General features: G+C 55.4%; 1 protein-coding gene across 2 annotated transcripts in view; it reads left to right on the forward strand.

The window, feature by feature from the left end:
- The window catches only part of NMNAT2 (nicotinamide nucleotide adenylyltransferase 2), a 31,420-nt gene extending 18,084 nt beyond the window's left edge, over positions 1–13,336 (forward strand). The window contains exons 2-12 of one of the 2 annotated variants that reach the window (XM_055725287.1): positions 2,995–3,083; positions 3,819–3,886; positions 4,601–4,679; positions 5,749–5,878; positions 6,421–6,501; positions 6,616–6,660; positions 7,981–8,057; positions 9,628–9,729; positions 9,974–10,041; positions 10,173–11,936; positions 11,976–13,336. In XM_055725287.1, coding sequence (XP_055581262.1) covers positions 2,995–3,083; positions 3,819–3,886; positions 4,601–4,679; positions 5,749–5,878; positions 6,421–6,501; positions 6,616–6,660; positions 7,981–8,057; positions 9,628–9,729; positions 9,974–10,041; positions 10,173–10,275 — 842 coding nt within the window. In that variant the 3' untranslated portion in view covers positions 10,276–11,936; positions 11,976–13,336. Of the gene's footprint in view, positions 1–2,994; positions 3,084–3,818; positions 3,887–4,600; positions 4,680–5,748; positions 5,879–6,420; positions 6,502–6,615; positions 6,661–7,980; positions 8,058–9,627; positions 9,730–9,973; positions 10,042–10,172; positions 11,937–11,966 lie in introns of both variants that reach the window. The other variant, XM_055725286.1, reaches the window with a different exon arrangement.
- The last annotated feature ends 687 nt before the right edge of the window (positions 13,337–14,023 follow it).

The following is a 14,023-nucleotide window of genomic DNA, read 5'->3' on the forward strand; positions in this document are numbered from 1 at the left end:
TCTCAGTAGCTGGGGTGGGCACTGCTGTGCTGTTCACTCCCCGACCACCCTCCCCATGTTGGGACAGAGACAGGGCCAGCCCAGCTGTGGCCATCGCCACCACCGACCTGCCCCACGCTCACACCCCCAGCCTGTTGCTCCTCACTTTCTGCTGGGCTGCAACCCTGCTGCGGTGCCGTACTCGTGCACAGGCATGGTGGGCCTGAGGGACCAGGCGGCTGCAATGCACCCAGTGGGAGAGCTCGAGTAAAGCAGGGGGTTATACAGCTGCAAAAGCTTGGGGTGCAGGAGGTATCACTGCTGCAGCATGAGAAGGTGGGATGTTCCCTCTCCGGCATCAGTGAGAACCCTTCTTTGCTTCTCTGAGAGCATCTTCAGAGAACCATCGGGGCACGAAAGCATGTGCTCTGGGGCAGGAGGAGGGAGGCTGGATATGCCATAGGAGCCTACGGCAGATTAACAACTCCTCACCAGCATTTTTATCCTCAAATGTCACCATTTAGAAATACCAGCCTGAGCCTGTGCATCAGGCTTGTCTCTTGGCAGTGGTGGGACACAGGCAGCAGGTGGTGTTGAACAGGTAGGGGGGGTGTAAGAGCCCTTCGGCTGCTGAGGAACCAGCTGGGCTGCAGGTGATGGGTGCCATAGGAAGGGGACCCAAGGGAACCCCCAGGGATGTCTCAGGTGACATTCAACAGCGTGTGTCGGGGGAGTGGTGAGGATTTGAGGGAGAAAGGGCTGAAGGTGCATCTGCAAATAACAGCATCACTGAGGCAGAGCCATGATGAAGGTGGGTACAACCCCGCGAGGCATTGGCAAAGAGGTTTCTAGAAGGGGAGAACATAACCACTATTGCCCAAAGCCTGAGGCAGCCCTGCCAACAGGCAGGGGGGGAAGCAGGGTAGGGGGCTGCATCAGGGGGCCATCCCAGAGAAAGAAGAGAAAAATGTCAGAAGCAAGAACCTGGGGGTCAGCTGGCCACCGTGGGGGACCATGCTGTGACTGACCCTGCATTGCTCTTGCAGTGGGGCTGCTGCTCCCCAACTGGGCAGCTCCATCCGTCTGTCTGAGACCATGCTGGGCAGACCCCAGGAGCCCATATGCAGGGCACTGGAGCCCCTCACTCCCCCCAGTGCATGCAGGAAGGGCTCTTCCCTGTCCCACTGTGATGACATGCTCTCAGACCAACATTCCCTCTCCTCTGCCAAGGCTTCATCCCGCAGCTCCCAGCAGCTGCTGTCTGTGAGTTGGATCAAGCAGGGAGCGAGCAAGCAGGGTACAAGCAACAGTTGGAGCAAGCAGGGTTAGAGCTCAGAGGTGGTGAACTCACCTGCAGCATCCCAGCACTTTCCAGCAGAGAGGAGCAGATAGGGACGAGGGTCTTGGTCCTGGTGGTGTGCAGCTCCTGGTGAACTCTTCAGCATTTCCAAAACAACGGCACATGAAGTGTGGGTCTTGTGGTGAGAGCGGCAGGGATCCATCTGTGCTAAGGACCCATGCCTGCAGCCCTGTACATGACAGCAATTCTTATTTAGGCGGTCAACCAACAGGGACATCTTTCATCAGGTTGCTCAAAGCCCCATCCAACCTGACCTTCAATATTCCAAGTAGTGGGATATCCACAACTTCTCTGGGCAAGGTATTCTAGTGTCCCACTACCATTGTAAAAAAGAAAAAAAAAAATCTTCCTTATATTTACCCTAGATCTACTTTCTTTTATTTTAGCACTGTTGTCCCTTGACCTGGCACTACAGGGGTTGCTAAAAAACCCTGCATGTTTCTTATAAGCCCCCTTAATGTATCGGAAGGCCAGAGCAAGGTCTCCCGGAGCCCTCCCTCCCCCAGGCTGAGCCACCCCAGCTCTCCCAGCCCGTCCCCACAGCAGAGGGGCTCCAGCCCTCCCACCGTCCCCGCGGCTGCCTCTGGGCCCGCTCCGGCAGCTCCATGGCTGGCGGGTACTGGGGACCCAGGGCTCCAGGGGGGTCTCACCAGAGCGGAGCAGAGGGGGGGCACCCCCTCCCCGGGCTGCTGGCCACGCTGCTGGGATGCACCCAGGGCACGGCTGGTTTGCTGGGCTGTGAGCGCACAGTGCTGGCTCATGTCGTTTGTCACCCAGCAGTGTTCCCTTCTTGGCAGGGCTGCTCTCCATCCACCCATCCATCCATCCATCCATCCATCCATCCATCCATCCCCCCATCCCCCCCAGTCTGTACTGTTCTCCTCCTGCAGGGAGGCACAGCTGGCTGCCGACGCATGAGCTAGCAAAAGTTTTCGGCTCACAAAACCACAGTGTTGTCCCTGCAGCCCAGCAGCAGGTGAGGTGGTGGGATTTGTTATTATCCTGGGGTTTTTGATCTTGCCCACATCTAAGGGGTCTTTGTCAGCTCGAGGTTAGGAGATCCCTCTGTCATCTTCCATCTGCTAAGAAATCTTTTGCCTGGTAGTCAGCAGCAAATCATAGTAGGCAAGGAAGGGAGAAGTCCTGGGGAGAGAAAGGGTGGATGTATAGTTTATGGGCAAAGAAAAATAGAAAGAAAAGGATGTGTCTGCAGGCAGTGAGTGAACCAGCTTCACGCATCACCTCGTGAGCTCGATCTGGCTCCTCCAGTGCTGCAGAAAGAGCCCATCTCTGCTGAGCAGCTCCCGTCAGTGGTGCAGGCTCTTGGCTGCCCCTCTGATGCCCTGGCGAGGTGGTTCAAGGTGATTTGGGGTCTGAATGTGATTTAGCTTTTGCTAAAGACCTGTCTTCTTCCACCGAATCCTCCTTCCTGGAAGGTTTGGGGTCCCCAGGAAGGTCCATGCTCAGAATCACCAAGGATGGCGCCAAATGATACAGGCAGTGAAGATGAAGCCAGTCCTTCCCTTGGTCTCCTTCCCCACCCAGCGCTGCCTGAGCTGGGATGAGCTGCTCCACAGGGAGCAGCAGGGCATTGCAGGGGCTCAGTGGGTCCAGCTGAATCACCCTGTACCCTTTTCCTTACCCTCCTACTCCAGAGCGAGCCCGGGATTACCTGCACAAGACTGGACGCTTCATCGTCATCGGTGGCATTGTCTCGCCTGTGCACGACTCCTACGGGAAAACGGTGAGTGGTCCCCATTTTCCTTTTCTGCCTCCTACAAGAGATGGTACCTCTGAAGCCAGGGCTGAGCTCTGGGCAGCACTGCCTATACCTGTGGTTCTTTCTTGGACCTCTTCTGCCCTGGGTGTCTCCTGAGCATAGGAAAGACCCTAAGAGGATGAGAGGATGAAACCACTCACTCTTAGATAAAAAGTGTAGGAAGATCCTACAACCAGCCAAAGTACTAGACAGCAAGGAGAAACATTCTCACCCAAAATGGTGGTGGTCATCTTGCTAGGTTGTTTTGGGCTTTGGTTGTTTGGGGTTTTTTTCTGTTTGAATGATTTCAAAGCCAATTTTATTGTGGGATGGTGACAATGGAAACAGGAACCTTTAAAAGCACTTTCTGGGGTGGGGGAAAATCCAAATTAGGAGAGAGTTTCCTCCTCTTCTGAAAGCTGGAGAAATTTCATCAAGAAACCACCATCCCGGGTCTGGCCCCGCTGCAGTGCAGGGCTGAGCGCGGTGGTGCTGAGCAAATCTCACCGACCGGTATTGTAACCAGGGCTGAAGCGAGGCAGGAACTCCTCCCCTCCAGCAAACAGGAACTTAGATAAATTTTTGTGGGTAGGAGGGAATCCTTCTGGGCTGTCGTCTGAGCAAGCCCGAAGCTCTGCCCCAGGAGGGTCTGCAAGCCCAGGCTGGCCAGGGCACAGTGCTTGCCTCCCGTAACTGTTCCTCCATCACCCCCTCTTGCAGGGTCTGGTCTCAAGCCGGCACCGCCTGACCATGTGCCAGCTGGCCGTCCAGTCCTCCGACTGGATCAGGTGAGTGGCGGAGCCCGCACCCACTGCGGCACCCGCAGCCCCTGCCCCTTCCCCGGAGCCGTGGTGACAAAGTCCTGCATGCGGAGTGGAGATGCCACCAGCTGCTAGGGCTCCAGGATAGACTTTCTCGTCTCCCAGCCAAAACCTGATTAAAACCCAGAGGCCTTCCTCTCCTAGTCCATGATGAGGGATGCTGTGCCGTCCTTCAGAGGGGTCCTTTGGCTATAGGGGGTCTTGCAAGCCCTGTCCTGAGTCTGTGGTGTCTGGGTGAAGCTCAAAGTCACCCAGCCCACCCCAGCCTTGTGCCGTGGCACCTTCCCTTTCTCTACACCTGCTGTACCTGTGCATGGACTCTCCCCTTCCCAGCATTGCCACATCGAGTCCGTCAGCTGAGGCGGGACCAGAAACATCTCTGGGCTGCCCTAAGGAAACAGTTAACACATGTAGTTAGATCCAAGCCAAATGCGAGCTTTTGTACCAAGAGTTGGGTACTGAGAGTGGAAAGGTGTCCAGGCACACATTCAGCTTGCCAAAACTATTAGGGAGAACTGGATGGAAGGGCCAGAGGAGGAACATGGTCCATGGTAGAGCTGAGGGACTGATGGTAGCTGCTCACGGCACTGCTGGCTGGCCCACTGAGGAGAAGGCAACATGGCCAGGAGGTCCAGGCAGTGGCCACCAGCCAACACTGTTGCCTTGCTGTTCTCCCTGCAGGGTGGACCCCTGGGAGTGCTACCAGGACACCTGGCAGACCACCTGCAGCGTGCTGGAGCACCACCGCGACCTGATGAAGGTGAGGCAGCCCCCACGCCATGGGTGCACCCGGGCTGAGGGCGTGGGGAGCGTGCAGGATTGGGGGTGCTCTCCACACGGCCATCAACAGCCAAAGCACGGCTGGGACAGCCAGAGAGAAGGCTTGCAGGAACGTGCCTGAAATCCTGACCTGGAGGTGGTGCGAGGTGCCTTGTCACGGTGGCTTTGAGCTCCTTGCCCTGATGGTAAAATCCAGTTGAGCCCTTCAGTTGGAGCCAGCAGCCGTCCCAGTCCCACTTGGGGACTGGGGAGCAGGGGCAACTGCAGGGGTGGGCATAAGCCAAATTCATTGATGCTGGCCACCACCCTGAGGGGAGGGATGGGTGAACAGGCATCCCTGCGCACCAGCTGAGCCAAAACTCAGGGGGAAAATTCATCACCTGGGAAGCCCCCAGGGAGCACAAAACCCAGGAGGAAAAGTTCCCCCAAAGCCCAGGCAGGCCTGAGAGCCAGGGAAGAACGTGACTACACTCAGGTGATGGCAGGGACAGGGAGGGCAGGGCTGCTGCCAGCGCCGGGCATAGCGAGCAAGCCAAGGAGGGGAAATGGGGAGAACAGCATCACGCAAACTCACGGGCAGCCCGGAGCAGAGGCGCAGCAGCAGCGTTACCCAGCCCGGTGGGGTGTCCAGTGCATCCAGGGACCGTGGTGTTGAAGGCAGGGAGCCCCTGGAGATGCCTTCCTTCTCCTGCAGGGGCTGGTAGAGGAGAAGAGGGTACATGTGCTCCTGAGGTAATAAGCCACTGGCTTTGCCCGTTGATTCATCAGCCACTGTGTTTTTATTTATTCATCAGAATGGTGCCTGCCTGCAGGCAGCGTGGCTCCAGCCTTGCCAGCCCCGTGAGTCCACGCAAAAAGTTAATCCCACCATCCCCAGCCTTAATCGCAAGTCATTATCTGCAGGGTCCTGCTAGCCCCAGGCCCAAATGAGCTTGGGTGTACCTGTCACCAAAGCTGACCTTCACCCTGGGGTGCCCAGGCTTGATACGGGGGTCATAAAGAGTTTGGGGGGTAGCTGCGGTGAAGGCTACATCTCTCCCTCATTGCAGAGAGTGACTGGCTGCATTCTCTCCAACGTCAACACGCCCTCCATCACCCCCGTGATCGGCCAGCCCCAGAACGAGTCCTCGCAGACTATCTACCAGAACAACAACAACGTCTCCAACAAGCCCACCGCGGGTAGGTGGCAGCAGGGTAGGGAAGAGGGAGATGAGCACCCAACCCCTCACCTCCCAGCAGGGCTGCTGAGCATTAGGAACAGTGCTCCATCACCTTATTTTTGGATCACTGGGCTCCATGCACCAAGCCCAGGATTGGGTAGGTTTGTGATGGAGGAGTTAGCATCCAGCATAGGAAGATAAGCTAAGAAAAAGGTTACCTGGTACCCATGCGGCTCGTGCAAGGGATGAATTGGCAGAAGAAATGACGTGGCTGGATACTCCATGGGATGTGGGACACTGAGGACACAGCTGGGGAGGAAAGAGGACATTACTTAAATCCCATTAAAATGAACATCCTATGATTTTAGCTGTCCAGCTGGTTCCTTCAAGGCACAGCATAGCGCTCTTGGGAGTTAAGACCATGAAGGAGGTGGTGGGGAGATGCTGAGAGCAGTTCCTGCACCCGGGCTCAGGAGTATCTTGCAGGACCAGGGTGGCTGAAGTGCTTGTGTGGTTTGGTCACACAGCTTTTCTCCCATTAATTTCCTTCTTCACTTTTAGCAAAGATCCTGGGGAAGGTGGGAGAAAGCCTGAGCCGGATTTGCTGCGTTCGCCCGCCCATGGAGCGCTTCACCTTCGTGGGTATGTAAGAGGAAAGATCCATCACCTCCACTTTAGCTCCAGCCCCCAGCCTTCCTCCAAAGCCCCCTCTTCTAGACTGGGCACCATCACCTCTCTTTTGCTTCTTTTCCCCAGATGAAAATGCCAACTTGGGAACGGTGATGAGATATGAGGAGATAGGTGAGTATGCAGCCTCCCTCCACGTCACTCCAGCTCCTCTGGGCTAGTGCCATGTGGCTCGGGAGCAGCTACATGACAGACCCAGTGGTGAGCGAAGGATGCTGGATCATCTCGCCCTGGTGCCAGCTATCAGGGCTCAGGGGTGAAACAGGACCAGTGCAAAACTGGCCTGAGCCCATTCCCATTGGCAGGCAAGCAGCCTGAAATAAGGGAGCGAGCAACGGGGACCTGGCTCCCAGCACTGGCATGGACCTGCCATGGCATCATGCCTTGAAAGTTGCCCCCACGTGCCATCAAACTTGCCCTCCCATGGTGAAGGGCACATCCTTGCGGTGCCTGGAGCCCTGCAGAGCTTTGCATGTGGCAGCAGGAGGGATTTCAGCTGCCTGACCAGCCATGGTGCCTCTTTCCCTAAAGCCCTTTAGGGGTTGTAGACCCACCAGGCTGCCATGCACTGGGCACCACTGTACATCACCCAGGGCTCTGCATGGGGAGCTTGCTGGTGATTTTAGGACCTGTTTCATGGGCTAGCTCACACACAGCCTAGCACAATACCCGTCCTAGCACCAGCACCCCGAAGAGCGCAAAGGCTTTGGCCACCTAGAAGTGCCACGCAGGGAGGCATCTTCCCATGCAGCTGCCTCTTCCCCCCACTCTGGGCAGGTTTATGGCTTTCCTCTGGTGGTTGTGCAAATAAATTAATCATCACAGGCCCATCAGAGCAGAAAGCTCCTCCCCACAGGACAACTTTCTCACTGAACAGCAAAGCCAACCCTCTAAGGAAGCTGTCAGCAAGCACCAGTCCCAGCCTGGGGAGAGAAAGGGAGGACATGGAAATCCTTCAAGATAAACAAGGAAAACCTCCAGTGCTTCACCACTAGCTTTGCTAATGCAAACACAGCCATGCCCAGGGCTTTGGGCAGTCCCCTGGGCTCTCCCCATCACCCTGTGGCCGGAGCCTCTGCAGCAGATCACAAAGTGGTGGTGGGTGCCCACAGCACGGAGAAATGACTCCCTTTCCCAGGGATACCCCACCTCCAGGGCTGGACCACAGCCGCAGTTCACCAGCACTTAGCAATGCTGACAGCAACTCAGCAGCATGGGAGAGGAGCTGAAGTAAATTAGGGTGGGGGGTGTTTGAAGTTTGGCACCTGCAGGGATGTGGGAAGGACCACAGCATCTTTAGCAGGACTTGTTTTGGCAGGGGAGGTCTGTGCAGAAGAAGGTGCCCCCGAGCAGTGCAATGGGGTGGTGGGAGTAGCAGTGCCTGCTCAGCCCTCTTTGCTCCTACGTCTGAGCTTCTCCTCTTCTTTTCTTCAGAGCTTCGCATCCTACTGCTCTGTGGCAGCGACCTGCTGGAATCCTTCTGCATCCCTGGTCTCTGGAACGAGGCAGATGTGAGTCACCACCACTGGGCACCCCTCCGTGCTTCTCTTTCCCTGGCTCCCTTCCTCCTCCTCCTCCTCCTCCTCTGCTTCCCACACCCAGCACTCCTGGGAGCTGCCCAGGTCCCCTGGCATGGCAGGAGCTATCCCCACCATCCCCGCTGCCTCCCCCATCCCAGCCCTGACCCTCCCCTCTCCTACACACAGGCAGCCTGAGAGACAGGGTCTTCTGCTTCGGGGTCACCAGCCCTACCCTGCCTCCCCTTCCACAGACCTGAAGCCCTGCTCCCACTCACCATTCACACAGGGGATGTCACTTGGGGTGCAGGGTAAACCCCCTTCCAAGGGATCTCCAAAGGCTTCGCTCCCACTCCTTGTCCCTTGGAAGGAGTCAGCATCAAGTAGATGCCAGTCCCAGCAGAGTGAGGTGTGGAGGTAGGAAATAAGGGATTTACAAAAGTTGGCCAGATGTTAGAAATTAGACATGTTTACAGCCAAAACAACAGCTTTCACTTAATAAACGGCTTTTTCTGCAACGTGGGATACCCAAGTACCCATCTTTACAAAGATCGAGAAGTAAACCCATCCCAGCCCATCTCAGCATCTTCACTGCCTCAGCTCAAAGGGATGAAACCCACTGCCCACTTCTCTGTGCCCCCACCCCCCACCAGTAAAACATTGCAGCAGGACACCTTGAACACCACAGTCCCTGCCTGAAGAAGCCATACTTTCCTGGAAAGACACCAGCACTAGAGAAGAACTGGGTTACCAACCCACATGCTGCTCCTGGCAGCCAGACTAGTGCTGGGTATGGGACCTCACCTGGCTCTTCACTGAAATCGGCCAGCCAACACAACCTCCCCACTCCTCCCGGTTGAGGTTGAGCCTCTCAACCAATTCTAAAATCAGTTACCGCATCTTCAAGTCCCAAGGTTTTTAAAACAATGAGCTGGCAGATATCTCCTCTGAAGGGCTGCAAAGTTGGAGATGAGGCAAGTCCTGATGCAAAAAACAGCACAAAGGATACAAAAACTGGACACCAGAGTGCAGGCGGCGGAGTCATTCTGCACCAGCACCACCTCACGGGCTCCTGCTGCCTGAACATGCTGACCCAGAGCTCTTCCAGATGAGCCTGGTTTGTCTCGCCCAACACAAGCGGGAGCAGAAAATATGGCCACCAGCCTTGGTGCAAACAGCCTTGGAAGAATGCCCCTTCAAGACCTCTCTCAGGACCAACATGTCCATCCTGCTCATAAAGCCTTCCAGCAAAGCAGAAGTCATGTCCTCTCTGGGCAACCTCTTCTACTGTCACTCTCCTTCTGCTGCAAGCCCTCCCTAAAGCCTAACCTCAACATCTAGTAACAGTACCTGACCCTGGGCCTCTTGATTTCATCCCCTGCAGACCACTCGCCATGCCATGATGGTCCCAAGTTTCTGCCAAAGGCAGTTGTGATAGCCTCAGATTCACTTTCTATCTCATCCCAAACCACGGCCCAGCTCTTCTGGTGCAGGGGAGCTGGTGGACAGTGGCAGGTTTTGCGTGGGGTGGTTATAAAGATCACTCCACTTTGGTTTTTCCTAGATGGAGGTGATTGTCGGGGAGTTTGGGATCGTGGTGGTGCCTCGGGATGGAGCAGACCCTGACCGGATCATGAACCACTCCTCCATACTCCGCAAGTACAAAGTAAGTGGGTGCCAGCATGGCCAGGAAGGCTGCAAAGGGACCTGCAGCCCCTCCTTATGCAGGGCAGTGCTCCTGCCACAGGGCACAGAACACCTCAAGGCCAGATGTTCTCAGCTGCTAGGTGGGACAAGCAACGGGGCGACCGCACAGCAGCCCCCCGAGGCCAGCGGGCTGGGGAGGCTGGCAGGGCAGACGCCCACGTTCAGGCTGGCCCTTCACTCCTCGCTTCCTCCTTCCCCTGCAGAACAACATTCTGGTGGTGAAGGATGACTCAAACCACCCCATGTCGGTCGTCAGCTCCACCAAAAGCAGGTGGGTGGTGCAAGGGGACTCCCCCCACAGAGCGGGGAGAGGGGTGCCCCCCAACCAGCCGCTCTGCTTGCGGGGGGCACCTGATGCACCCAGGAAGGCTCTGACCCCTTTCTCTCCCCCCGCACCCCTAGACTGGCCCTGCAGCACGGGGATGGCCACGTCGTGGATTACCTCTGCCAGCCCGTCATCGACTACATCCTCAAGAGCCAGCTCTACATCAACGCCTCCGGCTAAGCGCCAGGGGTCCTGCAGCAAGACAGCCCTCGTGTCTCGCCTGCCTACAGCTCTCCATCACTTTTTTCTCTCTCTCTCTCTCTCTCTCTCTCTCTCAGTCCGTGTCTCCATCTCTCTCCCCCACCCCATGGCGTCCCGCCCGTGCCTGCCTCTCACCCCCGGCACCAACGCTCCATCGTGCAGCAATGTCCAGGGAACCGCAGCACGGCCCCGAAGGGAACGGTTTGGTCTCTTTTTTGGGGAAACTGCCCTCTTCGCGTATGCAGGCAGGGAGGGGGTGGCCGGTAAAAAGGCGATGTGCTCAGTGCGCTCGAGAGGAGGTAGCTCAGACACCCCCCTCTCAGCATCACTGGGAGATGGCCCCCCTGGTCGATCCTCCCAGCATGCTCAGAGCAGGGGCTTTCTCTTCCGCATCATCTTACAGTACATCAGCTCAATAGATCTAGGTGGACTGTTTTTTTCTTAAATAGTTTTAGTGTGAGCCCGTTAGATCTCTCAACATGATGACCAAATGAATCCTGGTTGGCAACAGGCAGTTGTAACCCAGCTGGCTTGGTGCCCCACGGCAGGTGAACCTCCTCAGGGCAGCAGTAAGACAACCCAGCTCACAAAACCCTCTTCCTGGCCCTGAAAAATCACAGGGAGGGCATTTCTGAAGGGAAGCAGAAGCCTTGGCAAGCACTGCTGCCAAAGCATGACTAGGGGGGATGTGTCTCACCTTGCCTTGGCTGCAAGTGAAACCAAGCCACCCCTTAGGCAAGTGGAGTTGGGGTGATGCTCTAACTCTTGACTCAGTGTTGGAGGGGGCAGCCCACAGCACCGAAAAAGGGACCTACCATTTGTGAAGCCAAAAAATGAGGGAAGTAGCAGCAGGTAGTGACCCAAAGCCTCTGGTGAGAATTTGCCCCAAACCCCACTGAGCTTCATGGGGGCTTGGGTCCATCCCCATCCTCCAGCTCTCTGTTTCTGTCTGTAAACTTCCCCTTTCTCCCTCTGCTCCTACCCTCTCCTTGAAGAGTTTATTAAATGCATGAAACTTTCCCCCTCCCAAACTGGCTGTGGCTACTTCACACATCCCTTGGGACATGCCAGGCTCCTGCTCTCCTGCCTGCGACGTGCCCTCAAATGCCAAGGATGGATCCTAGTGGAGATGCTGGCATTAAAAACGGGGCAGGTAACATGGAGAAAGAGAAAATTACTTAAGACCTGCAGAGAGGAGGGTTGCTGAAGCAGGCCCTTGCCCTGCTGAGCATCCCTGGGGTGCAAGGACCCTGCAGAAGCCCTGGGAAAGGCCACAGCCACAAGGAGGAAGGTATGGTCCTGCTTTACTCCACACCTTTTCCTCTCCCTTTGCTCCATCTAACCTTGTGTTGCTTTGGGTATAGCCCTGCTGCCTATAGCTCCTGGACACCTGCACACTCCCCACCCATTTGGGCTAACTAGGCTCAGGCTGGTCCACAGCACCACCCTCTCCCAAAGCACAACCATTGCCCATGTTGGCTTTGTGGCTTTCCTAGGGCAGCGCTGTGACTAGCTCCCAGTCCCCAGCAAGGGACATCATCACACTGAGACACCTGAAGGCTAACAGTCCTCCAGGGCATTTTAGGGAAAGATCAAAAATTACCTTTTTTTTTTTTTTCTTCCTTAAAAGTTTATGGAGGGTCACAAAAGTTTATGGAGGGTCACAAAAGTTTATGGAGGGTCACAAGCTGCTCTCGTGGAAGCTCCCAAGATGAGACATAGTGCTGAATTTGGTGACCTGCTGAATGCTGCTGACATCTCCATAACAGCAAGCAACTTTGGGCAAAAGCAGGTAGCCTACAGCCACAGGCTCTTTGCAGCAGGCAGGGTTTCGTGAGCAATAGCTAACAGCTTCCAAGGAGGCACGGCCCTTCCCAGAAGGGAAAGCAGGAGAGACAGAAGTGATGTGACTTGCCCAAAGTCCAGAAGAGGTCTTTCCTTGCCAGGGATTTCCCTCCACATGGAGAGGCTTGTTCTTGAACTGTCGTAAATTCATCAGCCAAAGCCCTCAGCACCAGCTCTGGTATCTCCAGGTGGTTGCGTACATATGCCATGGGGTGAGGAGATACGGAGATGCCAAAGCAGAGAGGGTGGTGAGTGTATGTGGGACTCTGAGTGCAGGGATGTCCCTTCTCCAGGGAGGTCTTCAGCCACTTCAAGCTGTTCACCAATACCCTACTGAGCTCCCTTTAGCTGGCGCGCTAGGCCGGTGCCCGTGGCGGGACATCTCATCCATGAGACACCCACGTATGTAGCTGGACTCCTCCCCACCCGTTCTTACATGTTCAGTTTTTCAGTGTCTCGCCCCTCTGCACCCCAACACAGAAGTGATTTCAGACAGCCTCCCCTCCTCGCCAGGCGTCACACCCACGTGTCTTGGCTCCAAGCAGGAGGAGAAAAAGCAATTGGTGGCAACCAGCCTCCAAAACACACACACACACGCAAAGAGAGGGATCTCACCCCCCTGGGGCAGCGATGCCTCTCTGAAGGGGGAGGAAGGACAGTAGGTTTTCACTGAGGAAAAGGCACAGGGAGATAAAACACAGGAGATGGAGAAGGCAGGCAGGTGACACATCCGAGAGCCATCTCAGATCATCCCTCCCTCCCTCAGGTACGCAGGATGGGGCGCAGGGTGAGCCTGCCGGCTTCCCATCCCGCTGCGGTTAGGACGGCATGCCTTGGAGACGTAGCGTTGTGGTACGGGTGATGAGTACGTTCTGTCTTACTAGTCTTACCTGCGCCTTCGTGTATCCGCTCAGCAAAACTCACGGGACCGGGGGGGGAGGGGGGGACGGGGGGTTTGTAACTGGTTGTTCAGTTCTGGGAATGGTTTGGAAATATGTCTTTGGGAAGGTATGGAAAAGAAAAGAATTATCCCTGCAGATCCACGCGACTGCCTGGGATTGGGGTTTCCAGGGTGCAGGGGAGGGGTGGGAAGAAGCTCGTGGGTTATGGTCTTTGAACCTCCACTTTTAAACAGTGCAATTTGCTGAAAGAAAAATTAATTTCAAATGCCTTTTGGAAAAAATAAGTAAAGGGGGGGGGGGGGAGGGGGGGGGGGGAAGGGGCTGAAGTTGCCATGCCACCGATTTCACCTTTGTTTCAAGTTTTGGAGCCTGATTATTTTTTTTTCTTCTGTTGCTATATGAAAAAAAATGGTCATTGACAAAAAAAAAACTTTATCAGCAAAATGTTTAAATTATGTAATAAACAAAACAAAACAAAGATGTTACTGGTGTCATTTCAATACAGCCCCAAGACTGAGTCAGCACAAAGAGAACAAGCAACTGCACTGCTGGGACAACTGGTAGCCCAACTCACCCACACCAGGGAGCCGGGAAAAATAAAACAGGCTGCAAGATGCCACCCAAAGGTATTCATTATTTACTGACCTCCTCCCTTGTAAAAAAACCCAGCTTGTGGAAGAATGAAGTCAGGTCCATAATACCTGTCCCTATGATGTACAACGGGAGAAGGAAGATGTACCAGAGACAAGGAGACATCTGGCTTAAATAGAAGTATAAGGCAAACAGAGTACTTGGTATATCCTGATCAAGCAAAAGCATGGGTGATGCTTTATCAGAGCATCAGAGCTCGTGAGGGGTGAGTCCCCCGGAGTATCCTCCTGTCCAGGACCTCCTCTTTCACCACCACCCAGGTCAGGGGCTTCAGCAGAGCTGACTTCTAGCATCTGCTAGATCTTTTTTCCCCTGAGATGGCATCTGAA

This window comes from Falco cherrug, chromosome 12, assembly GCF_023634085.1.
Source record: "Falco cherrug isolate bFalChe1 chromosome 12, bFalChe1.pri, whole genome shotgun sequence".
Taxonomy (NCBI): domain Eukaryota; kingdom Metazoa; phylum Chordata; class Aves; order Falconiformes; family Falconidae; genus Falco; species Falco cherrug.